The 25250-nt window shown below is 31.0% G+C and overlaps 2 protein-coding genes across 3 annotated transcripts; one reads left to right on the top strand and one right to left on the bottom strand.

Annotated features, from left to right (window-relative positions):
• The first annotated feature begins 1225 nt into the window (after positions 1–1225).
• On the top strand, positions 1226–4407 carry LOC119684174. Of its 2 annotated transcripts, none has more exons than XM_038098146.1 (5): positions 1226–1305; positions 1359–1620; positions 1694–1825; positions 1890–4227; positions 4293–4407. In XM_038098146.1, the coding sequence occupies exons 1-5, from the start codon at positions 1291–1293 to the stop codon at positions 4300–4302; spliced, it is 2757 nt and encodes a 918-aa protein (XP_037954074.1). In that variant the 5' UTR covers positions 1226–1290; the 3' UTR covers positions 4303–4407. The 2 variants fall into 2 exon arrangements, with proteins under 2 accessions (XP_037954074.1, XP_037954073.1); XM_038098145.1 differs by having other exon boundaries at positions 1887–4227.
• Positions 4408–8540: 4133 nt separating this feature from the next.
• LOC119685072 (histidine-rich protein PFHRP-III) lies at positions 8541–11691 on the bottom strand. Its single transcript, XM_038099261.1, has 2 exons — positions 11515–11691; positions 8541–10081 (listed from the first exon to the last, which is right to left on the bottom strand). The coding sequence occupies exons 1-2, from the start codon at positions 11524–11526 to the stop codon at positions 9041–9043; spliced, it is 1053 nt and encodes a 350-aa protein (XP_037955189.1). The 5' UTR covers positions 11527–11691; the 3' UTR covers positions 8541–9040.
• Positions 11692–25250: the final 13559 nt, after the last annotated feature.

The raw sequence follows: 25250 nt of genomic DNA, 5'->3' as shown, positions 1-25250 counted from the left end.
CTTGAGTCTACCGTTTTTCTTCGTGTCAACATAGTTCATATTAATTTGTCTATGGCATTCTCTATTTATAAAATATATTGATACAAGAACTCTAAATGAAGTGACAAGGTCACAATCGAAGTATGAAGCGAAACTAGAATATCTGGTTTACTAATTGCATATCTGGTGAACTACATATATGGCAATTAAATTATGCCGAGATTATAACTACAAATTGTGTTTCAATGCAATTCTTGATATTTTGTGAAATAATTTTAGCGCAGCAACAATGCATAAAATATATCTTAATTGCAGTTAAAACCATATTTTTCAACTATTTTTAATCTATGTTCTTAGGTGTCTGATAGTGTCGAGGTGATACATATAGAAACCAAAAAAGGGTTCTATTAAAAATAAAATACAATTTTTGAATAAAAGCAGTTGACTTTAAACTGAACTAATCTATTACTAAATAGATTTTATGTATAATTTTAAACAATATATTTAAGATTGTATTGCAATCAATATCTCAGAACAACACTTAAATGATTTCTTGAATAGTTCAAACATGTAAATTTCTATCTCATACAACCTAGGAAATTTTCAAATTTTTGTCAAAAATGCAGTAGATAGTGCGCTTATAAGGATTAATGTAGGAAAAGGATGCGTGGTAAAAGGAAAATTGCTGGAAAAGAAATTACCCACGATAACAAAATTATGGATATATAATAAATGTAAAAAAAAAAATTTGAAGCTGTGAAATTTTCTATCAAAATAGCTTTAAATTTTTTTTTTTGAAAATACACTTTGAAACTCTATAATCATAAGAATTATCATCTTCTTTAGGTATAAGCACATATTAAATATTAAACTTAATGATATTGAAGAGATTAAAAACAGAAATTAACAGTTTTTGGAATGTTAAAGATTTTTAGATTGAAAATTTTTCTTTGATTTTTCTTTGAGACCTCTGTATCTCGCTCGATGAATGGATTTGACCATATCCTTAGTCAAAACTGCAGGAAGGATACTTTTAACTTTCTACTATTATGTTTTCAATTATTGAAGTTTGAACACTGCAACGTGACCCTAAACAAATATGATCAACAAATTGAACAACATTTCTTCGTGCTTACTAAGATAATTACAAATGTTAGTTTATTCTTTTCTGTTCTAAGCTGCACTTATGCTAATGAACTGCATTTAACAGAAATGATCAGAAATGAACAACTTCAGCAAAACTTTAGGTTTAATAACTAACTGAACGCAGCACTAAGCGTTTGCTTATAACAACTAAGCGGAACTCAAAAAATGAAGCTTGCAATAGTAAAATTTAAATAAATCTCCAATAATTATAATATCTAATAGACACTTTTCAGACATTGCTGGTTTCGCTTATTTCCCAACTCCACTTTGTGGACGTCAAAGGTAGTGTGATAAGCCATCCAGCAACTACTGTAATTGGCGGCATCTCTTTACAACCTATATCTCTTATTTCTGTCAGCAAACCTGACGACGATGGCAGCTGGAAAGATAGTGTTGAAGATGCTGATGATGGCTCTTACAAGCCGCAGCCCGGTAATGAAGGCGAATGGATTGATGATGTAACAGCTGAAAATTCAAAAAAGCACAGGGCTTATGGTAATATAAATTTGCTCATGTCTTTATTTTTTTTTAAATCATTAGTTAACAAAAAATATATCAACATTATCAGTGAATTCCGTAAGATTAACGTCAATTTGGAATGATGCCAAAATTTCAACTTTGCCCAACCTTCAGCCTATAAATAAGCAAATAGTCGCTCCGGCAATTGTTACTCAACATAGCCCACCTTTAATTTCTACTGGTAATTATTAAAATATCCTTACATTCGATTTTTGAATTATTTACCGTTGATTATATATTAGTAGGTACTGCTTTTCTGAAAAATGACGGCGTAGCAGATGGAACATATGCACAAATACCTATAATATCAAATGCAAAGGATGCATTACACACGGATGTTAGTTCCACAGTTGTAGCAAGTAGAATTGCTACTATTGGTCCAAATGCAGTCAATGGTTTACAAAGCAATAATCATGTGATTAACCAAGTAAATTCTGAATTAATTACCAACAATCCGTTGGATATATCCAAAGGTGTACACAACAATCAAGTTGTAGCGAAAAATATTGGTACTGGCATAAATCCAAATACTTTGGTAGCCAAGTCTGTTATTACGCAACCAACTAATTTATTCACGAATAAGCTAGAAACAGCTGCTGTGTCTTCAAATATTGCAACACAACCCATATCTTTACTCGCTAACCAGTTGATTCAAAAAAATATCGCCTCAGCTTCATCTTTGGTTGGAAACCAACCTACTGTTTTACTTACCAACCAACCGAGTACAAAAGGCATCATCAGTGCCGTCAGTCCTAACGCTATTGCAGTCCCCAATGATGCTATAAGTCAGCAAGAAATCTTGAATTCCAACATATTAGCTCAACAAGGACTAGATACTCACTTAGATTCACGTGGACTCATCACTGTGAACGGTAATATTAACAATGAACAAAAATCAATTATCGCTGAAGCTGCAATAAGCCAACCCAATTCATGGATTCCGAATCACTTACCTACACAGAGTCTCAATGCACCTCTCGAACAAAACCCTGCTTTAATTTCTAATGGAGCCATACGTGAATTAAGTGATTGGGATCCTAATCAATTAGCAACTCAAAGCATTAGTGCTCCTCTTAATCAAAACAATGCTTTTATTACAAAAGCAGCGTCCATACCATCAAGTGCTTTGCTTAGTAACCAATTAGTTCAACAAAGCATCAATACAATAAGAGATCCAAACCAAGCAATCGCTGTCAATGACGTACAGAATGCTAATGCACACATCGCTAATATAGATGCTAGTCAAACAGGCACTTTAGTCCAATCAAGCAGTTTAGTTTCTAACGGAAACTTAGAGCAACCAAGTGCTTTAACTACTAACCAATTACCTTTACAAGATATCAATGGTGCTATCAATCCTAATGTTGTATTGATTAGACAGCAACCAAATTCTTGGACTCCCAATGAATTACTTCAACAAGCTATTCCTGTAGCCATTAATCAGAATCGTCCTGCGGTCGTTGATGGTAATATTGTAAATGCACAAAATACTTTAGTTGCTAATAGCGATAATGTCCATAATGTCCCCAATAATCCGAATATTATTCACAGCCAACCAAATGCTTGGGTTTCCAATCAATTCGCTGCTCAAGCTATCAATTCAGAAGATGAGACTAGCCCTAGCTCACAAAATACTTTAGTTGCTAACGGCGCTAATGTCGATAATGTCTCCAATAATCCGAATATTATTCAAAGCCAACCCAATGCTTGGATTTCCAACCAATTCGCTGCTCAAGGTATTAATTCTCCTCTGGATCGAAATAGTGGCTTAATTGCAAACATTGCTCCTACTGAACTAAATGGTCTTGTCCCTAATCAATTAATTGAGCAAGGCACTGCAGCAGCCGCTGATTTAAATCCTGTTACTTCAGAAGATGGCAGCATCCCTAACTCACAAAATACTTTAATTGCAAATGTTAATTTGAATCAACAAAATCAATTGCTTGCAAACCAATTGATTAATCAAAATATTAATCCAGACATAGCAACTGTTGCTGATGTCAGAGATCGAAATGCAGTAAGTGCTGATAATGGTGCAAGTCAACAAGGCGGATGGCTTTCTGACCAATTACAGGAACAACGTTTACTAATTGGCGAAGTACCACAACAAAATACTTGGGAAAATAGTCAATTAACAAGAGATGATGTTAATGGAGCGGTAGATGAAAGTCAAAATTTACAAGTTGGCGGAGCTAATAATCCTGAAGTAGCTAATGTTCAAGAACAAAATAATGGTATTGGAGTAGTAGCTAATGATGTTCCATGGTCTAATGAATGGAATAGTTTAATCGATTTAAATAGCCGTCGTTTAGCAGGTAGTGGTGTAGAAATTGGAAGAACAACAAGTTTAAATGAATTCGGAATGCTAAGAGAAACAGGTGATGTAGGTGGTACGGGTGGTGCGGGTGGTCAAGGTGGACCAGGTGGAGCAGGGGATATAGGAGGTGTAGGAGGTGCTGATGGTGAAACTGGTGCTGATGGTGAATCAGGTTCCAGAGTGGTTAGAACCTCCTCGCTTTGGAGTAGAGATAATTTGTTACAATTGGCTCAGAATACTAAAAGTCAATTTCGTGGACCCATCGTGTAAGTAAAATATTACAAAATATCTACAGAAGTTTTTTTAAATTTGAAATTGATCATTTTTTTAGTGTGGCATAAAAATAATAGTACTCTGGACGTTGGATCTTTATTCCTATAAACTGTGTTGTTTTAATATTTTTCATTAAGTTATATTAAATTTTCAATATGTATTAACGAATTCAAAATATATATATAAAATAGAAATAAAAGTTCTAAACTCGTAAATTCTAGTATTTAATTTGAAGAGAGTACATACAATAACTATATCAAATTAAATTGAATATTTTACGCACAACTCTGAACTTTATAGCAAATACTAAAAAAATATGCATAACACCACAAATCACTATAGGTCGCTTCCCTTCACAAAGCTAATTGGAAGTTAGATACAATTCAAGCTATTACAGAATCTATCGAAAATGTTTTAGAGCTTATCACAATAAAAATCTAAAATTTTCACAGCGTGTTCCATAACATTTATACCATAAAAAATCGTTTGTAAAGGCTAAACCAAATGTTTTCGGAAATGTCTAAAGAATTATGAATGAGCTCTCTAAAAGCAGACTAAAAAACATTTAAGACTATATAGAACTCTATAGAACTCACGACCAGAATCTGTCATTCCGTGACATTATATCGCACTAATTTTATGAATTAATCTGTCTGGTAATATTTAGACTGCTTAACTCAAATATCTGGGGAAATACTTAATAATTTTTTTTAAAAACGTTAAAAATGATGTTACTACCAAACTAATAAGAGTTATTGTTAGGGGCTATGAACTTAGATTAGCCATTTGAAAAACTTTCATACTTATCTAAGAGATTAAGAGGATGTAATGAAGCAAAATAAAGAACTTTTTATATTACGGAAAACGCTCTTGAAGTAGGCATTACCGAGAAGAAATCAATATTACATGTCTTACTAACTTACTTCCTCCTGGTGAAGCATTGGACCTCCACTAGGAGAAAAACTTAACTAGAACATCTGACTTGTAACTTAAGAAATATAATTTAAAATAAAGACCTTAAATATTTTATATTTTGTGCAATTTCAAAAGAATAGAAATAAAATTAAAAAAAAAAAAATATACCTCTTTATACCTCTCTGTACCTCTATTTTAACATATTTCTTCGATATTAAAGAAATGTTTTCTGCTGTGATATAATAATGTTAACATAAGTTTTGGCATTCGCAAATACAGTTTATTCTTGTATATGTACCGGCAAGATCTATATGAGATCTTTAAAGAACTAGCACCGATTTTTTATTGCATATTTGTAGGCTGTTAGATTTTATTTTTTATATATGAATTGGCTTAAAATTCAATTTTTCTTTTTGGACTAGAGAATGTTTAAGCAAAGTTTCCCTATTAAAGTAATAAAGATACCAAAAACAGAAAAGAATAAAATTTAGCTGAATAATATTATTATAAGAAAAGTATTGTCTTACTATGTTGTAGCGTAGCCGATCTGAAAGAAAAACAAAAAACATAGAAAAATCTTGACAACATTTCTGGAAACCTTCGAATAAATCGAAAAAATTTTCATTGACTTTCATAGATAATGTTACAAATTAATACATTTAGCTCATGGGCGGCACAATCGCATGGTTCACTGACACTCGCTTGCGGAGGAAGATGCCGAAGGGGGCAAACTCGAGTAGGCAAGAAGCATTGGGTAGCACTGGTTCTTTTCAATATTGGACGAAAATACCGGGAAAAAAATATCGCGATACTGGCAGAACGTCAAGCGGCTATCAAGGCAGTAAACATGCATCAGGTAACTTTAAGATTAGTTTAAGAATTCCTTAAAAAGCTAAACCTTCTCGATGAATCAAAACAGAAATATACATACATGGTATCTTTGTATGTACACAAAATGTCAACAGAAAGAGATATATCATATGATATGATATTATGTTTACTACTCACATATAAATAGTCAAATGCATACCAATAGGATTAAATGCGGATATTGTGACAGTATATTTTATCATATCGATACTAAATATATATTGCACTAGTCATATCCGCAAAAATATTATAATTTACACTTAACATCATTCCATATGGCTCTATTCGATATTGGAAGCTGCGTCCACGATGAATTTAATTACTTCTGAGCATTGCGCTCATTACTGCACTACATTTGATTAAATCTATAGAGCAATTATTGCCTCAGATAGACTCAAAAGCAAATCAATCTGCATATTTCATAGACTTTATTTCACATGTATGTAAACAATCAACTTCATTGGAATGAACTGCTGTTTCTTCTTGTGAGTTGGACATCTGCTGCTATACTTGCATCTTATTTTCACTTTGCTTAATAGTTTTTGTATTTCTCACATCCATATCACATAAAACGTGTATTTCTATGAGTCTATGCTTACGTCTGCATAAATATATAAAAATATAATCACTGTAATAATATAATTAAATGTGCTTAGATTCATTGTTTCAATATATTTTATACTATCAGCAATCAAGATCTACAATAAAATACATTATTGTAATATTTGGCCATACTACTGCTTTAACACTCTTTACACAAACTCTTTACATACATTATGCAAAATCAGACTCTAGAAGTCTTTTATAATTCCCATCCTGACGGTGGATGTCGAGTCTTGTACAACCAGAGAACACCTTTGCTGCTTTTGTGGTAACTTTTGTTGATGGTTGACGATGGTTTCAAGTAAGCGTTTTATCAAGAATTGCAGTCATACAGTTCGCACCATTTCCATATTGTCACAGGTCCATCATAAAAGCTCAAACCATATTGAGACGAAGATTAATTACTATTCGAACTAGGTATGTTGTGATTAATAATACTTATGACAAAAAATAATAAACCAATACCTAATATGTTTTCTTCTTATTCTGTTACAAATATATTAATTAACTTAATATATTTATTCATGTCATGTATAAAGGGTGTGAATGAAAAATTTTTTCCAAAGAAAGTTATAGCACATGTAAGAATTAAATACCAAATAATCGAATCCAGTTTTCAACTTCAATGGAGCAATAATTGCTCTATTAAAAGTAAAGTTGTTTTGAGTAAATTATTATGTAATTCATTTGGTAATTTAATTTTATTATTAAGAAATGGATTTTTAAAAATTTAAAGTGAAAACTATGTGTTTAATTACTTTTAAAAATAAGAGACTTGAAAAAGACCGTTTAAAATTGAACTAAGTTAAAAATGTTTATATTTATTAGCATAAATTCATACGTATTCAAAGAATAATTTATTAACTTATATGAATTCTATTTACTATATAATGATATCAGAATTGTGATTATCAATAACATTGAAGATATTCTATAATGTGATGCGATACTTTTTACAATCTGTCTCGATTCATACAAGGCAGTACTGGCATAATGAAAAGCAATAAAATTTTGTGGCTCAGCATTTTCCAAAATATTGCTTCCCTTGAAACAATACTGCAGTAGATCATCTCCTAGCCTCAAGTGTAAACTCATGCAACGCATATAACTATATGGGGCTACAACGGGCCTTATACGCTTATAACTGATGCATTCATAGTGGTCCGTGTCAATAACTTGAAGGGACGCACAAATATGCAACCCACTTGCTTTAAAAGTAACGAAATATGAATTTTGGTCACTTTTAAATCTGAATACGGAATAAGTTTCACTTGTATTGACCAATTCATCCTTGTATATATTTGAGATATATTTTGGATATTGTTCGGTGCAAATACGCTCCATAACTGTTGTCTCCAATATTTTACAACTTGGAGATAATCGATCACCAGATATACCGATATAGCAAAACATCGTCATAATTGAAGTCACTAAAGCTTTTTGTGTTGAACAAATAAACATTATTAAATACTATTCAACTATTATTTTATTTCAGTTCAATGTTGCTTTTTAATAACTAATTTTTTCAAATTATATTTTTTCAATAACAGTTTATGTCAAAAATAAGGATACCAGTTTTTATTAAATTTTATTTGAGTATACTTTTTAATAATAATATATATCGGCATTTTTACATATCGCAATTGGAATCCATTCCAATCATCTTAATGTTGCTCCGTCGCTGTAAAAAGTTATTGGTAGTTAATGGTAGGATGAGGTTAAACTTCATACCTTAATGAAATGCTGACTTCTAAGTCTTTGCTACTTTAATTCGTTCCAAATTACCTTTTTATCTCATGGAATTATTGATCATATTTTGGGTTGAAAGATCTTCCATAAGTCAACATTGTGGTTGACCTAATTCACGCTAATTCTAATTTTGACAACTTCTGCATTTATATTCAGTAAAAGACATCAATTATTTGTGTTCAAATTCTTTGATTGTATATTTATTTTATTACAGTATCATTTCGTATTTAATATCATATTCAAGCATTCGTAATTAGGGAGAGTCTTCGGTTCGCTATCGTTAATTGTTGGTCCATGTGATGGTTCAGCAGTGAGGAAAATGAAACTCAAATAGTTAAGAAGTACTTAGTTTATAGATTCAATAACAGACGAATTAGATAACAGATATCAAAGAGCATTAAATGGATATAGAATAAAGACAGAAAAAGTTGATTGAAGAAATAGATCACTTCAAATTGGATGAATCAAAAAGTATGATTAAGTGAAGGGAGAAATAAGAGCATATAAAATATGTATCACAATAGTATTTTAAGTATAAATTGACAGTGTTTAAAATAGTTATATGTTAAAATGGCGAATGTTGTGTTAATAGAATTCATATTGAAACTTAGATGTAGCTCACTACTTGTCCACATAAAGCTGTTTGTATTTGTTATCGATCGAGTTTACTTAATAATGATGACCCGCACCATGGCTAGCTGCAGCCAAGGCACTTAAGTGAGCTGCACGAGCATGTTGGACTTCTGCAGGTTCAACTGGTACACCATTATGAATAACTGGAATATGTATTGGTCCTTTATGGCCACCGTCATAATGACCACCACCATAATTGCCACCGTCGTAATGGCCACCACCATAATTGCCACCATCATAATGACCACCATCCCATCGTCCGTCATAGTGCCCATCGTCATGACCGCTTGGTCCAGCTCTTGCTGAAGCTTCAGCTAGTGCTGCATAATGAGAGGCCTTGGCATGTTGTACTTCTGGAGTTTCAACTGGTACACCATTATGTATAACAGGAATATGATAACCATGAGCATGCACAGCAGGAGCAATCGAATGAGTGGAATGTGAAGCATGAGAATAAGCACCCAAAGCTTTAGCGTGTGCGGCATAATGTTCGGCTTTTGCAGCTTGTACATCAGGTGTATCGATGGGAACACCACCGTGTGTAAGAGGTACATGTCCGAGAGATTGATGAGCATAAGCCCAATTGCCACCATATAAAGAACGTTTGTATAGATGATGACCGGGATAATGTGCAGCGGCAGCTGCTGCAGCATGGGCTGCAGCGTGTTCAGCTTTAGCATGTTGAACTTCTGGTGTATCCACTGGTACGCCACCGTGAGTTAAAACTACGGGATGACCAATTGAAGCATGAGAGTATGGCACATAGGCATGAGCTGCCGCTTGATGAGCAACAGCAATAGGTGATGGAGCCTCTGGTAGATTTGTGCCAACTGCCTTGAATCCAGTGTGTGGATCAGCTGTATATGATAGTGATTGAAGGTGACCATGACCATCTACATAGGAATAGGAGCCACGTGTGACCCCATCATGTGATCGAGATTCATGTTTTTGCGAATTTGGATCGGAATAACCATAAGAATATGTATGACTATGTGGGTCCAAATGTTGAAATTGTGTGGAGACAGCACCGTATGGATAGGCTGAACACGTTGCAACAAGCAGCGCAGCTAAAATGAACTGTAAGTGAAAAAAATATTTATAAAAAAATGTAGTTACTCTTAGTTTAATTACGTTACAGTCGCAAATAATATAAATATTTTATAATATTTCAAATTTTCTTTGCTTAAAATGGTATTTTAAATTAATTAAACTAATACCTAATAACCTTGCAAAATTTCTATTGTTAACAATTAATAAAATTGCTCCATAATACAATTTTTTCATAAGTCAAGTTGCATTTACTTCAATCAAAACTATAACCAGTTAAAGTCATTCAACCGCAAATCTATAGAAACTACAATATTTTTCATTTATTTTTACATTTAATTTGGTTTACTAAGTGATTAAAATAATTAAATTTCTTAAGTTGATTGTATATATAATTGCCTCATTACTTTACGTTTTACACAATATTCGATTAATATTCCATTTAATATTTGGAAAGATATATTGCAAACAATTCATTGCAAATCAGTTTAATGAATAATCTAATAGTGTTAAATGACTGTGTTAAATGACGCACAAAATATTTATACTAATACTGCTACGATATGAATATACATATTACAAATTGTTATTATCATAAAAACTCTAATAGTACATTTTCGTCTAAGTATGTCCCTATAGAAATGGCTCCTATTTGACTTGAATAGAGGTTAAAGCTTACCACACCCCCTAGCTTAATTTTTGAACTCTATTTTTTTCGTTTTGATACAAGTACAGACCAAGATATTTTAAAATACTTTTGTCGCCTTATGGAGAGACTACAGTTTACCGGTTACAGAATGTTAAAAAGGATCAATTTAACTATATAACTAACACTGAAAGCATTAATTTTTTTTTGCAATAATATCGTGTATCTCACACTTACAGTTTGAAGTGTGAACTAAATCTATCACCAAACGATATTATTAAAAAAAATTTAATAGAAAAGATAAATTCAGTTACAATATATATATATCAAAAAAGTATGATACTTTTACTTAAATTTTAGTTCGCTTTCAAATGCATTAATTTCTTCTCAAATATTTGATATAATCTATTGTATAATGATTTATATTAGGTATTCTATGCTACTAGTAATAATTTATATATTTATATTATATTGTCACATCTCTTTTTTAATTTTATTATTTATTTTGTATTATTTATATTTAAATTAACACAATTTAATTCATTAGTCCTCTGCCTTAATTGACATACTGGAAAACCTATGCGTATTTTAAATAAGCCTCACTTCCCTTTTTATATTTTATATTATTATTTATAGTATTATTTTACACTCCTTAAAAGATTTTTTTTGAAATGATTGAATTTACTAACACTGACAGATTGCGAGTTTTTGCTTAGATATGCACAATTTAAAGTTTTAATATTTTTAACAGTAATTTGAATCTCAGAAAAGGACACTGTTAAATTTGAACACAATGTAAATTCTTAGTCTTACTTACAAATGGTTTCATTTTAAAAATCACAATAGAGTTAAGGACGTTAAATTACGAATATATCACGAAAATTTTTATTATTTTATTTATTTATATTTTAACGCGATTCTCTAAATAAAAAACTGCTAGCACTGTTACTGTTTTAACCTCCTAGAATCGCGACTAGGACTGTTAACAAACTGTGCTTGCTTACTGCGATGTAGTCCAATATATATGCTGAGCTTGGCACTACAGAAATACTCATATACTAGCACAGTGAACAGTAATAACAATATCAATAATAAACAAAAAATTAAACTGCTGCAGAAACTAACAACAATACTAACACACACACAATTATAAATGTAAACAAATAAATAAAGAAACTGTAAAAAACATTGGACTTAGCAGAACAACGTAAAGAAATTGGAATTACTTACGTTATTGGTATCGTATCGTAAGTGCATTACGGTGTTAATCTAGTTTAAGCCAAGAATAATGAATGAAACATTCACCACATACATATACCTGCAAGATGTATTGCTGTGTGTGTTGCGTTTGCTTAAAAGCAATGGCAACAACAATAGCGGCGGCAACATGTTTCTGATGCTGAGAAGGTGTTTCAGCTTACAAAAATAATTGAATTACTTTGCTTTAATTGACTGTAATATGTTTTAGCTCTTAAATACATTGATTTTGCAATTAATTATTTAACAAAAAATATTCTTTTAACTGTTACTAGTCATATAGTCATATCCTGATGTGTCTGTATCTTCATATTCGTACTAATTTGATAGAAAAATGTTTCGCATGTTAAAAAATGTTGCAAACTGCAAGAGGCATGGAGTTGGCATTGGTTATGGTTATTGCATTAAATGCAATAGAGTATGTGCATTTACAAATACTTTTTTTATTTATATATTGCAAAAAAATAAAACAAAACAAATATTACTTGTAAATGAGAAGAAATTTGTCCAGTGTAGTTTAAGCTAAAAAGATTTTAATTAATAAATCCTTACTGGTATTTTGTCAAGTTTTCCATTAAGCTAATGAGTTACGTGTTAATGTTAGTAATGTTAGTAATGTTTGTAATGTTGCAGCAACTGTTGCACAGCTAACATACAATTTGCATCAAAACACCAAAACTCAGATGCAAAAAAACCAAAATATGCAACAATGCAGTTTTGGGCGTTCGTCTTGCTGTAATCAATGAACTGAATCACGAGTTGCTGGACTGTCAAATAATGGATTTCAGCTGCTATTGAATATGCTGCGACTATACTAACGCTTTTTTTTTGTTACATATTTTTTATCTTTTCACATTTTATATAAATTTTACTTTTCTTTGAGCAAGTATTTTGTATTTTTATTTTCTATCTTATAACCCATATCTTCATGCAATACATTTGGCATACTGCAATTACTGTGGCCACATTTATTGTTGCTACACATTGTGCTATGGCTATTGCTATTGCTATTGCTTTTCCAGTTACTGTTGTTGGTTTCAATACAAATTTTCGATACTGTACATAAAATACTCGCGTTTAAAGCTTATCTCTTGTGTTCATTATTGATTATTATTGTAGCTGATGTTTCTATTATTTTACCGCCACACAATATATTCTTGGATATAAAGTTGACTTATCTTAAATTCGGAATTGCTGCATTCTACATATCTCTGCAACTATGTCAGAGTGCAACAAGTCTGCTTGGAGCTGTAGCCAGACTTTATACATAAATACTTCGTATTACTTGTGGCACATATTGCCAAAATATTGTCGATTATTTCAGTTGCTGAAAAATACTTTAGCGAATGTGGGCAGCAGCACATGGTTACCTATTAATATTGTTTAACCGAATTTACCTGTGGGTGGTAAACAAAAACAAAACTTGATAAACATAACATCAGTATAAAGCTCATTAAATGCTGAACCCCAACCCAATTTTTGTGGCAGCTAGGGAGTTAACCAAGCTAATAAACTAAATTTTAGTATTTATTTCAAATATTTTTATATGGTCGTTAACATACATAAAAATGGTTTTCAAGTATAAAAAAGCAGATAAACTCTCAAATTGGATTATTAGAACACTATATAAAGATAAGATAATAAAATTTATTACTATAAAAAAGAAATAAATAATGTATCTTATGCAAATTAGCCTTTCATTAACAGAAGTAAATAATGCAGATGCATATCAATATCTAATGTGTATGGGATCAAAGTCAGCAGACTTTTTCAAAAATAGGAAATTTCAACTTTTTCACTTTTTTTCGTGGAATTATATAAGATATCGTTTTTATGAGGCTAAAATATAAATTCTCATCATTTTGAAAATATGGGTAAATATACGTTTAATTATATATAAGTTATATCCACAAAGGATCTAGTACTGTGAGCATATCTCACAGGGAGAAATTCACCGTGTAGCGGGACTCAAACTCTTAATAAAAATTGATGGAAATTTCAATCAAAAGTGTGATATAATTTCCGTTTACTTATTGACTGTACTGTATATATATATTATTGAATTAATTAATGAACCATTTTAAGCAAAATAAAATTAAAGTTTAGAAATATAAGTGTACTTAACATAATTTTTTTGAAACAACCTTATTAAATTGTAGTAATATTTGCACTACTCTTTTGTTACAATTATGATATCTTAAATTCAAAGAATGTTAAATAGAATTTAGATTTGATATATAACAAAATAATTCGTCAGTCACTTCTATATGATTGTGTAGCGTTCAACAAAGCTTCAGACAGTACTATTCGCCAGCTAGAAATTGCACAAAGTCAGACTCTGAGAAGACTTTTCAAAGTACCATGGTATATGACATCCTCAGGGACCTCAAGATTAACCCATAAAAAAAAATAAAGGATCTCCTTCTTTATTTGCCAATTCGATTTCGAATATTGGTGATCATAACATATCATAACAAATCATAATACTATATTGATTAATTATAACATAATAATTATTATAACATAATAGCATAACATAATACTATATTGTTTGATTAGCTTTTAAAAATAAAGGATAGAGCCCTGAAATTATTTGCGAAATCTGACAGACTTACCTACACCACGTTATCAAATCTCAGAATGGTTGAAGGCTCTTTGGGGAGGTATGCAGATCTGAGGTCAATTATTGCTTAGTCTAATGAAGTAATAAACAATAATCCAGTCAAGGCGTAAAGAAGTGTTTTAAAAATACCTCGAGTTAAGAAAGAGTAAAAGTGCTCAAGTGCACTGGCTCTAATAGAAATAAATAAATAATAGATTTGGAAAGCATGTATAATATATCTATTTCAGAAAGAATACAAAATACCTACTGTTTTAATTATATAGGTATATATATTTATGCGGGTATTTAAAATTACTATTAAATGATGAATTGTAAATAAATTAAAATTGCAATAAGAAAATAGTTTATTTCAGGTCTTGTGTGAAAATATCTTTTAAAAACTTCACAGGAAAAAACTGTGTACATAAGAGGGCGTCACATACCATATAAAACACCTTGGTATGGCTGTAAAAATAGGCGAGAACCTAATCATAAAAACAATTACAAAAACGCAAAAATAATTGACATTTTTAATTTTATGTATGTTACATATATATTTACATACATACACATGTATGTATATACATTCATGTATATATATCTTGCAGATATTTTAGTCTTTTTTGTTCAGTTAAAAGTTACAATGCTTTTCGATGTTTTTCAACGCGATTCCCCGTAGTATTCTACATACGATACATAAATAAATAAAGTCAAACGATTTAATTAAAAAGCAATTTAAGCATATTAAGAATACAAACATGGGAGGAGCAATTGGTGTTAATAAATTATATATGATTAATAAGTTGTTGGGGTTACAAGGTAATTTGTTCTCATATCAATTCGTATGCTTCAGTTCATAACTTAAGAGGTATTTCTGAGTATTTCCTAATAGAATAGTGATAATATATATTTGCTAATTGTTTATTGATTTATACCGATTGTTACTGATGTCGGTGCTGTGTTTTATTAAAGAATAGCATGAAGTAATTGAAGTTATTAAACTGTCAAAAAAATGTTTATTACATGACCCTTTCAATGCATAAATTTAATAATTAAATATTGTAAGCTTACTATATATGCAACAAGTGATTAGAGGATTAAATGATTGGTTGCGAATAAATAAGAAATTCTAATAATATTTGCAGGTATAAACAGAGATTAATTTTTATTGATACCTGGTAGAAACTTTCTTTTGGTGTATCGCATCATATTACGTTCCTCAGTGATTGAAGTTTACATTTAGAAGAGATATTGTTGTTGTTGTTGTTGTTGTTGTAACCTATGGGTATCATATACATTGCTTATAAAGTGTATTACTTGTTTACATACATTATTACATATAATTGCCAATAGATGCCCTAAGTGGAAATTAATATTGTCAAATTATATTGTCAAAATCAAATTATTAATATAAAAATTATCTACATTTGGCTAAATGTCTAAAGTGTCATTTTATCTACATTTACACTTAAGGCATAATTAAAAAATGTTGGGAACTTTTACTTCTATTGCGCACTGACTGTATGCATAAATGAAGTAAGGCAGCTTTCTTACAATTGACATGAATATAATATATAATTTTCAATTTATTTTGTAAGTCATAGTTTTTAAATTTACAGTATTTTATGCGGAATGAAATCTGATTCGAATTGGGCAAAAACACATATAACTAAAAAACTATATAAAAGCCTTAAGATCTTGAGAGAAGTTTGGCTTCATTTTAGTAACAAAATACTAATGAATCCTTTAAATAATCTACACAGAAATGAAAATATTAATTTGATGTAAGCATTTAAAGTTCACATCGAAGTAGTATTTAAGAAAATAGAATTATATATTCATATTATATATTATTAGTAGCCGAAATAATAATTAAAGCGTAACATATTCTGTGTCATTGCAAAAAAAAACAAAGAACTACAAAAATATAGAAAGAAGTGTATATGAAACTAATGCAGCTTAATATAATCCAATGAAATCCAAAAGCCATTATAAGAATTTCAATGCCAATACGCAAAAATAAAAGTTATTAGAAAAAACGAACAAATGAAATATTCAATAAAAGAAATCATTACAAACCATTTGTAACACCGACTGCAACAGCAACTGCAACTGCAATGAAATACTGTTGCAACTACTTCAACTGCAATTACTGTTGCATTGCACCAGAAAACCCTTGCTTGCTGCTTATTGATGCGTGTTTTATGCTAATTGTGTGCAAATAGAAAATTCCACTTCATTAATAACACAACTCAAACAAAAATCAGATACAACCAATACAACAAATACAACAAATACAACAAATCGAAATCAATTTAGTGCAATATTTGTTTATTTGCATTTAACTGCACGCGACCGATATTTCTAGCTAGATACGCGTTAGCAAATAATTATGATGTTATAGTGCGATTGCAAATTAATTTAGATCAGCAATTTAATTTCTAATTAGCAGTATTATTAGTATTAATAGTATTAGCAAAGATTCAAGTGCTCACAATTACTTAAATCAGCTTTTTCAATAGCTTCCACATACGATAAACTTCACGTTTGAAAGTGTTGCGCCGATAAGAATACTCAGCACCGGCAACACCAGTGAGCGGACGTTAATGGATGCATATTAAAATAATATTTCAATTAATTTAATATCTCTAATCCATTTTTATTGAATTCACTTAGAAATGGACTTTTTACGACAATACTTTAATGTACAACAATTAGCAACTATAAAAATCATAAATTTTTTATTTATTAAGTGAGTAAGTGAGTAAGTGAGTTGAGCAGTTTTTTATATTAAAAACTGCGAAATTTGTTCACGTGATTATAAGTTAATTTTAAACAATTATTTATAAATTTATAATTATATTTATTACAATGATTTTTAGAAAGAAAAGAGAAAATAAAATATAATTTCCATAGTATTTGCACAACAAAATGAGAAACTTAGTTGAACATTACAGACCAAAGAAATCATAATTATAACACAATACAATAGTGATATATATATATACATATATTATACACTTGTATTAATACTTGTGATAAATACAATATATGTATAAGTGTCTTCATATGGTTCTCTTATAATCAGTTTTTATTCCTTCAAATACAAGTACCTTAAGTGAGTACCAAGTATTAAGTATATCATTATTTCCATAGTCCATTATAAGGAGCCTACAAGAGTTTTCCACTGGTTTCTATTTTGTGCTATTGCTCTCAACTCATTAAACGATTTACCCGTCCCCTGCTGAACTGTCCAGATCATTGCTAGTCTGCCTCTGCGCCTAGTCCCCTGTGCCCCTGCATCAAGATTTAAATTCTTTATGGTTTTTTCCTAACTGAGTTGACAGAGCCATCATTCTTTAAAATGAGACATATAGCCAACCTTGTAGACTTGTCAGTTCCCGTCTACTTAAACTGAGAAGGAGTTAAGCATTCTCCTAGAGACCCTGCTTATGCACTAGATGTTTAAGACTCCTTTAACCTACCTTTAAGTTGCTTTTTCAGTTTGGGCATAGGGACGGTGTCTTATTCGTGGTAACACAAAAAGCTATTATTTGTGCTTAAATGGGCTTTGGTGCACAGGATTACCACCTTAACCTTACATTACCGAAGCGGTTATTATTTACTAGATATAATTCATCAAATTTCATCATATGAGTCTGTTATAATACAGGATTAAAATTTTGGTTAGAAAAATTAAAAATAATTTTAAGTTGAATATAAGATCTCACTTCTCATGCAGTTTTTTCAAATAAAATAATTTAGAAAATTTACTAGCCATTATAATATCGTTTGCTTTACGGCATTCTTTTTTAATAACTAAATAACTTTTTCATCTTACCGATTGTAATCCCGAGTTCGATCCTACTAATAGTTTTTATTTAAATGAATAATCAGTTTCATATTTTTTTTTTTGTTTGGATACATAAACTAATTTTCATATTTGACTTTCAATTACAAATTTTTGGCACTCCTATCATATGAATTGTGACACTTTATCTATACTGAATTAGATTCATGTGAGTGTATCTATCCATAATATAGGAATACATTAAGGCATAGCAGCAGAAAATCAAATTAAAATATTTTACATGAAATTTGAAACTTATTGGACTTTGCAGTTACTTATGAGTTTGGAACCAAGCTGCAAAAATAAATATAAATTAACTTTGGTATAACCGAAACGCAAACACCCTTCACTTACTGATCAATATCACACATATAAGTGTTAATACATAAGATAAAGACACTGTTTAAGTGAAACCATGAAGTACAAATTTTTGGAACAGTTTTGTTTGATTTTGTTTTGTCTGTATTCCCTTAAAAATAGGTCTAAAGCAACTTATGGTCTTTGTATTAATAACAGACTAATTGAAATTATAACAACAATATCTGGTCACTGAAACCTATTACGGATGTCATCCGATGATGTACCTAAAACTGTAAGAAATAATGGAGTCCAAGGTTTTACGTACATGCTCAGTCTGAATCAAACTCCAATCAATTTTTGTAAACTTGCTGTTCATTATTAACAAACACTTTTAGATAGTTTATTGATCTTATAAAAATCAAATCTAAGTAGCAAGTAGTATTGCTTTCAATACGAAAGAATACACTAGAGACTAATACTTTAAGATATTCTATGCAACAACTTAAATTTCAATTTTAATAGGTGTCAACTCTATCTTATAGTCTTACAGTCGGGAATGCCTAATAACTACTGGAGCTGTGGCGTTCGTTTTCTTTTTACAATCTAATGCAATACGGAAAAGAAGAATGACCTGACTATCAGCAGGAAAATATTGCCAGCAAGACTTCGCCAAGGTCATATAAATATGTGGCATCAACAAAGTTATTCAAAGTGGATTAATATTTTGTTTGAAGGACCGACTCCGATCATGTAACAATACAGTAATCGATAAGTATTTATCTATATAATTTATCTTAACATCGATTTATTTTATTGTTAGAATCAAAATATATATAAGTATATTTATATATTGTGCCTTATTACTTCACAAATAACATTAAAAACTTGAAACATATGTGTTTTGAACGATTTGTTGTAAAGTGCACATAAATAACTTAATGTGTCCGTTTTTTAAAAAATATCTCTTAAATAGTTTGTCATAATTCAAGTGTTCATATACCTATACAATGAGCAAAATATGAATTATAACTTCATAGGTAGCACCGCCTTTGTGTTGTCCCCAAAATGGACACAATCTGGGTGTCACTGGCAAAAGCTCGCCACCAGCGAAGCATAACGTACCTTCAAATATGTGTATTTAAAATAATAATTTTGCAATCTATATTTTTCCAAAAACAAAAAAAAAAAATAAATAAAAACAAATATAACCAAATAAATTGTTTTGATACAAATCTTTTGGCATTTGCCATACAAACTCAAATGCCAAATGAACCTTCAACAATACTGTAATTTTTATAATTTAATGGGTTATGATTTTATTTTTTCAACTCTGGCAGAAATATGGATGGGTTCATTAACTTCTAATTTTGACTTAATTTGTTTAAAATATTTAATCCGAAACGAACTTTGTATATACAAAACATTTTCATACAAAACATTTTCATACATCTTAAGCAGAAAAAGAACTCAGAAAGCTGCGAAATATGTGAAGCACAAACTGGAGTACTCGTATTTTTGGAACTGGGCTAGCCAGCATAGTGCACCAAAAACCAAAAATGCACAACGCCCAGAAGCATATGAAAGAGATACAAACCACAAAATATTACGATTGCGCTTGAGTTGCAACAATTTACCTGTTTTTCACCGCTATGGTATAATTATTTTTTTCGCTTTATTTGCTTTAATTGAGGCATAAGCAGTTTTGCAACACATTCGATTTGGTGCTTAAACGTTGCAAAGTGGAGTCAAACAATGCAACCAGACAGTTTCTGTTACTGGCCAGAAACTGTTACTGCCTGCAACTGTTGAGTTTAAACAGGCACCGGGCGACTTCCAAATATGTATAAGAAATTTTGATACAATCATTAAGTATCTGCGGCTAACAATAATCATAGCAATTCATTATAAGCTTTTCCTAAATTTTTGAAGTACATTTAACTTAATACCGATACTCGTAATTGGGATAGAAGCCGAAAATAAATTAAAGTCACTGTTGTACTTAAATTTTAATAATGTAGCCGTGCAATTGCACCATATTAAAGCGTTTTGATTAGAGTTAGTAATGAGTAGTGATAATCAAAGATACAGAATTCTACCGAGTTAAAGGTGCAATCAGTTAGATAATTAGGTTCAGGCTTCAGGCAGTTACAACCTAGCTTAAGTCATTAATAGAAAAATTACTTTATATTAATTGAGTTATTACCAGCATGATTTAAAAGCATTAAATGGTTTACATAGGTACAGGGTATGAAATACAAATGAACTATTTCTTAAAAGAGCCGAAATAAATAATTTTTTATATGTAAATCTTTCATTCGCACCGTGTAAGTTATTTTGTTTTTAGATGAATAAATTACTTAAAACACGGAACATTACGTTTGTCCTCGACATTGTGCCCCAATGCCAAATTAAGCAATTCAAGAAAAATTTCCAAAAAAATTTTAATCTACAATCTGCACTCAGTGTGTGGTAGCTGCGTAGCGAATTACAATGAGAACAGCGGCATCAAAAAGTATCTGTACTTGACAAGTATGGAGTGTGTGTTGCATGCGAGTTTGTAGCACGCGTTGTAAATAAACTCACTCACACGTTGCTGGCTGCTAGCTGTTGGCTGCTAGTTGCTAGCTGCTAGTTGCTAGCTGTTGAACGTAATGAAGCCATAAAAGCCCCGCGTGCCACTTGATTTTGTCATTTATAGTGCCGCTTAAATGTTGCTGCTTGTACTGCGAGTACAAGTACTGGCGCTCGAGCTCGAGCTGGTGTTGCTGCATTACTGCAACTGCTGCTGGTTCTGCTACTGCTGCACTTGATCTTGCATAAACGCATTTTCGTAGTTTCTTTTTTTTTATTTTTTTTTTTCAATCAATAATTTTGATTTGGAGTCGGTTGTTTTGTTTCTGTAATGCATTTGGCATTACATTTGGTTGACTTAATTAAACTGCTGGCAATAAATTTTGTTGCGTTTGATTGGTTGTTTTTATGATTAATTTTGACATAATTTAAGTAAGTTAAATGCAAAAACCCAGACGCGTCAACCCAGACAGCATTTGATGCAGGTGTTGACAGCATTTAATATTCGCCAGAGCAATAATACTCGTAACTCACGGAAATCAATTTGACACTAAAACTGTTGCTTTTAATAAAAATCGAAAGCAAAAAAGTGGAGCATACAATATTACAAAATTAAACTTTCAGTTCACTATGAACACAATATCTGTAATTGAATAATTATAATTGTTTTTAAAATAAATAAACAGCAGTATTCCTATAGACTATATTTTATCAATATATACGTCTGATGTTAACCTAACGAGGGATCTAACGTCCAATGTTAGGTCCCTCGACTCTGGCGTTGTATGCTCTCACATAATCAACACACTTCAAGAGCATATAAACCTCATCCTAAAGTATTTTTAGAAATGGAAAATAAAACTCAATAATGAAAAAAATAAGGTTCTGTTCATTACGAGTAAGTGGAGACAGTACCCGTTAACAGTGAGAGTGGGAGATATGGTAATAAACTGAGAGGATAGCATTAAATATCTAGGCATCACGAGGAACAAACGATTCAAATTGCTTAAACATGTTAAACTGAAAAAAATTAGCTGTGCCAAAATTCTTCATCACATCCAACTGATTTTTAAAAACGAAAACTTCAATGCTAAGAAGAGGAAGCTGTTATAACCAAACAATTCGACCGTCACTCCTATAAGGACGTGTAGCGTTTAGTAAAGCTTCAACCACTACTGTTCGCCAACTAAAAATTGCACAAATTCAGGCTCTGAGAAGACTTTTCAAGGTACCATGGTACATGATATCCTCAGGGACCTCAAGATTGATTCGATCAAAAAATACATAAAGAATAGAGCACTGAAATTATTTACGAAAACAGACAGGCTAACCAACATCGCGTAATCGAATCTTAGAAAAGTTACAGGCTCCTCGGGGAGGTATGCAGATCTGAGGTTAATTATTGCGTAGTCTGATAAAGTGATAAACAATAATCCAGTTAAGGCGTAGAGAGAGGTTATGAAGAAACCTCGCAGTTAATAAAGAGTAAAAGTGGTCAATTGCACTGACTCAACTAGCCTCAATTTAATAACTACTACTTATTAACAAATTGAAATCGAGCTATGTATAGTTAATATTAATATCATTTAAATTAAAGTTTTTTTATTGTCATTTTTAAAACAATATCATACACTTGTGAATATCTAGAAGGATGTTTAAGTTAGTGTGAGAGGTACTGCAAAGTAACAGCTCATTTTATACCCATTCATAAAAAATTTAAGAGTTTTGAATGTCAAAATACAATAATATATTATATCTCCATATGGTCTACAAACTGCTCACAACTTTGAGGGTATTAAAGACCAAATATTTGGTCTAAAATAAATTTTTTGATAAGACTAAATAAGTTCGCTATGAATACCTGTCATATTTTAATACATTACTAAATAGTATTCAGAAAGCAACAAGATAATAAAAAAATAAATTTACTATCTACTAACAATGTTCATTTTTACTGTAAGAAACTTTATAAAAAACGTTTATCATTGAGAGAACTATAATCTAATTTTACTTGCCAAAATATTAGTTTTGGTAAATAAATCGGATTCACTGAAAATTATTTAAATGAGGTACTACTTCCCTCCAGAACAGAGCACAGTTATTCTGGAAAGAGATACTTATTTAATACTTTTTCATTAATTCAATTGTACAAAGCGCTATGTGTGGGGGATATAGGTCCGCATCCACTTTCCTTACAACTTTTTAGGACTTGTTCTACTATGGGGTGTATTCTGCACTCCCGGAGAGGACTGAATGCGATCTAGATGAAGCGAAACATGTGCCACATGTTTTTTGCTGAAGGCTTCAGAATGCCTGGGTAACTGGAGCAGTAACGCAATAGATCATGCAGGTGACTTCGTAAACGTTGCTTCTTGTAATGAATGTTATGACTAAATGACTGATTGAAACGTTATTTGTGCTTCAAAAATATGTTTCTATACAGATATGGAAACAGATATGATGAAAACTGATTTAAGATCATTTGACAAAAGTAAATGTGAAACAGTTGCGAGAAACTGTGGAAACTGGAGAAATGTTGTAAGGATGGGTAAACTTGTAGTTTAGACATAGAACCAAAGAGAGAAAAGAAACAAATGAATAATAATATCAATAACATTAAAACAACATAAAATATATCCTTAAGTGGAGTACAGTAGAAAATTTAATATTGTAGGTGTTTTACGCTCTCTACAATACTTTTTAAGTGAAAAAACATAACTAATATATGCGTTTATATTACATTATTACCGCCTCTTAATTAACTATTTACTACAAAAATTACATATCAAGATTTACTTTAGTTACACTTAATCTTTAAAGTAGCGTAATTATTCAATTTTACGGTGTATGCATAATTTAATTAATCGTATTAACCGCACTGACGTTTGTTAGAAATGGAAAAATAAAAAAAAATATAAAAATCTGTTAACATATTGTGAACAGTTTTAACACAATAATCAATAAGTTTTTGCTGAAATTAAAAAAATTTGAATAGTTATGCTCAACACATAACGAAATATATTTAAAATTATTACCACTTTAGCACTGTCTACACCGACGTATATAACATGTTAACTGTCATTTAATATGTTAAACAGCGTTAGGTATGGTTGGTTGGTTGGTTGGTTGCAGTGGCAGGCCATTAGATAACTTTCATGTACCTCAATTAGCGATTTTCACCGTTCTGCCACCACACTCCTCGCAAGAATCCTAGTATAAAAGAATAGAGAATAAATCCATCCCGCCGAATTTAGAAAATTTAATAGGTCTTTCGTTTTCACCAATAAACGGTCTGATAAACTATCAAAGAAGTATCTTCCTAAGAACCTACATCTTCTGGATACCAAAACTGGGCGTTCACAGAGAAAATGTATTATGGTTTCTTTCTCCTGCGGGTTTCCACAACTTCTTGCAGTATTCACACGGTCTTTTTTGATAAGTTCCGAGTGTCTATTTTTATTACAGATGGGCCATGTTAGCCTGGAATTTGCACATGACTTAAGTGTTATTGGCAAGTTGCAGAAACTAGAGGAAAGTACTTCTCTTAATGGTCTCTAGGGTAATATACACCGTTACCGCCAGTGACACATCCAGGGAAGTACCAAAGCGGGATAAACTGTCAGCTTTTTCTTTTCCTTCGATGTTCCTATATCCAGAAACCATCGTTAGGTATAATATGTATATTAAATCGATCTATAAAAGAACAAACATCTGTATGCAATTTGTTAAATATAAAATTTGTTAAAAACTTGTTAAATAATTTAACACGTGCTCAGCTCAATATAATAATACTATATATACTATATATCAAAAGAGTTAATATATTTCTTTTTCATTGAAAAACTAAATTTTGCCCATATAAAGGGTATATTCATGTCATCAAAGCCAAAGCAAACTCCATTTTTAGCTATATTTTTTTATAAAAATTTTTTAAAATTTAATGTTTATTAACAAGTGTTACAAATTGGGGTCA

The sequence above is a fragment of the Teleopsis dalmanni genome, chromosome 2 (genome assembly GCF_002237135.1).
Source record: "Teleopsis dalmanni isolate 2A chromosome 2, ASM223713v2, whole genome shotgun sequence".
Classification (NCBI taxonomy): Eukaryota; Metazoa; Arthropoda; class Insecta; order Diptera; family Diopsidae; genus Teleopsis; species Teleopsis dalmanni.
Note: the sequence above shows the minus strand (reverse complement) of the source record. Positions and strands in the feature narration are given on the sequence as shown.

Excerpts from the sequence above, each read along its gene's own strand:
- LOC119684174 (XM_038098145.1), top strand. Across the intron at positions 1,621-1,693 it reads AAAAAAGCACAGGGCTTATG|TGAATTCCGTAAGATTAACG; the intron begins GTAATATAAATT and ends CAACATTATCAG. Across the intron at positions 1,826-1,886 it reads CCCACCTTTAATTTCTACTG|TAGGTACTGCTTTTCTGAAA; the intron begins GTAATTATTAAA and ends ATTATATATTAG.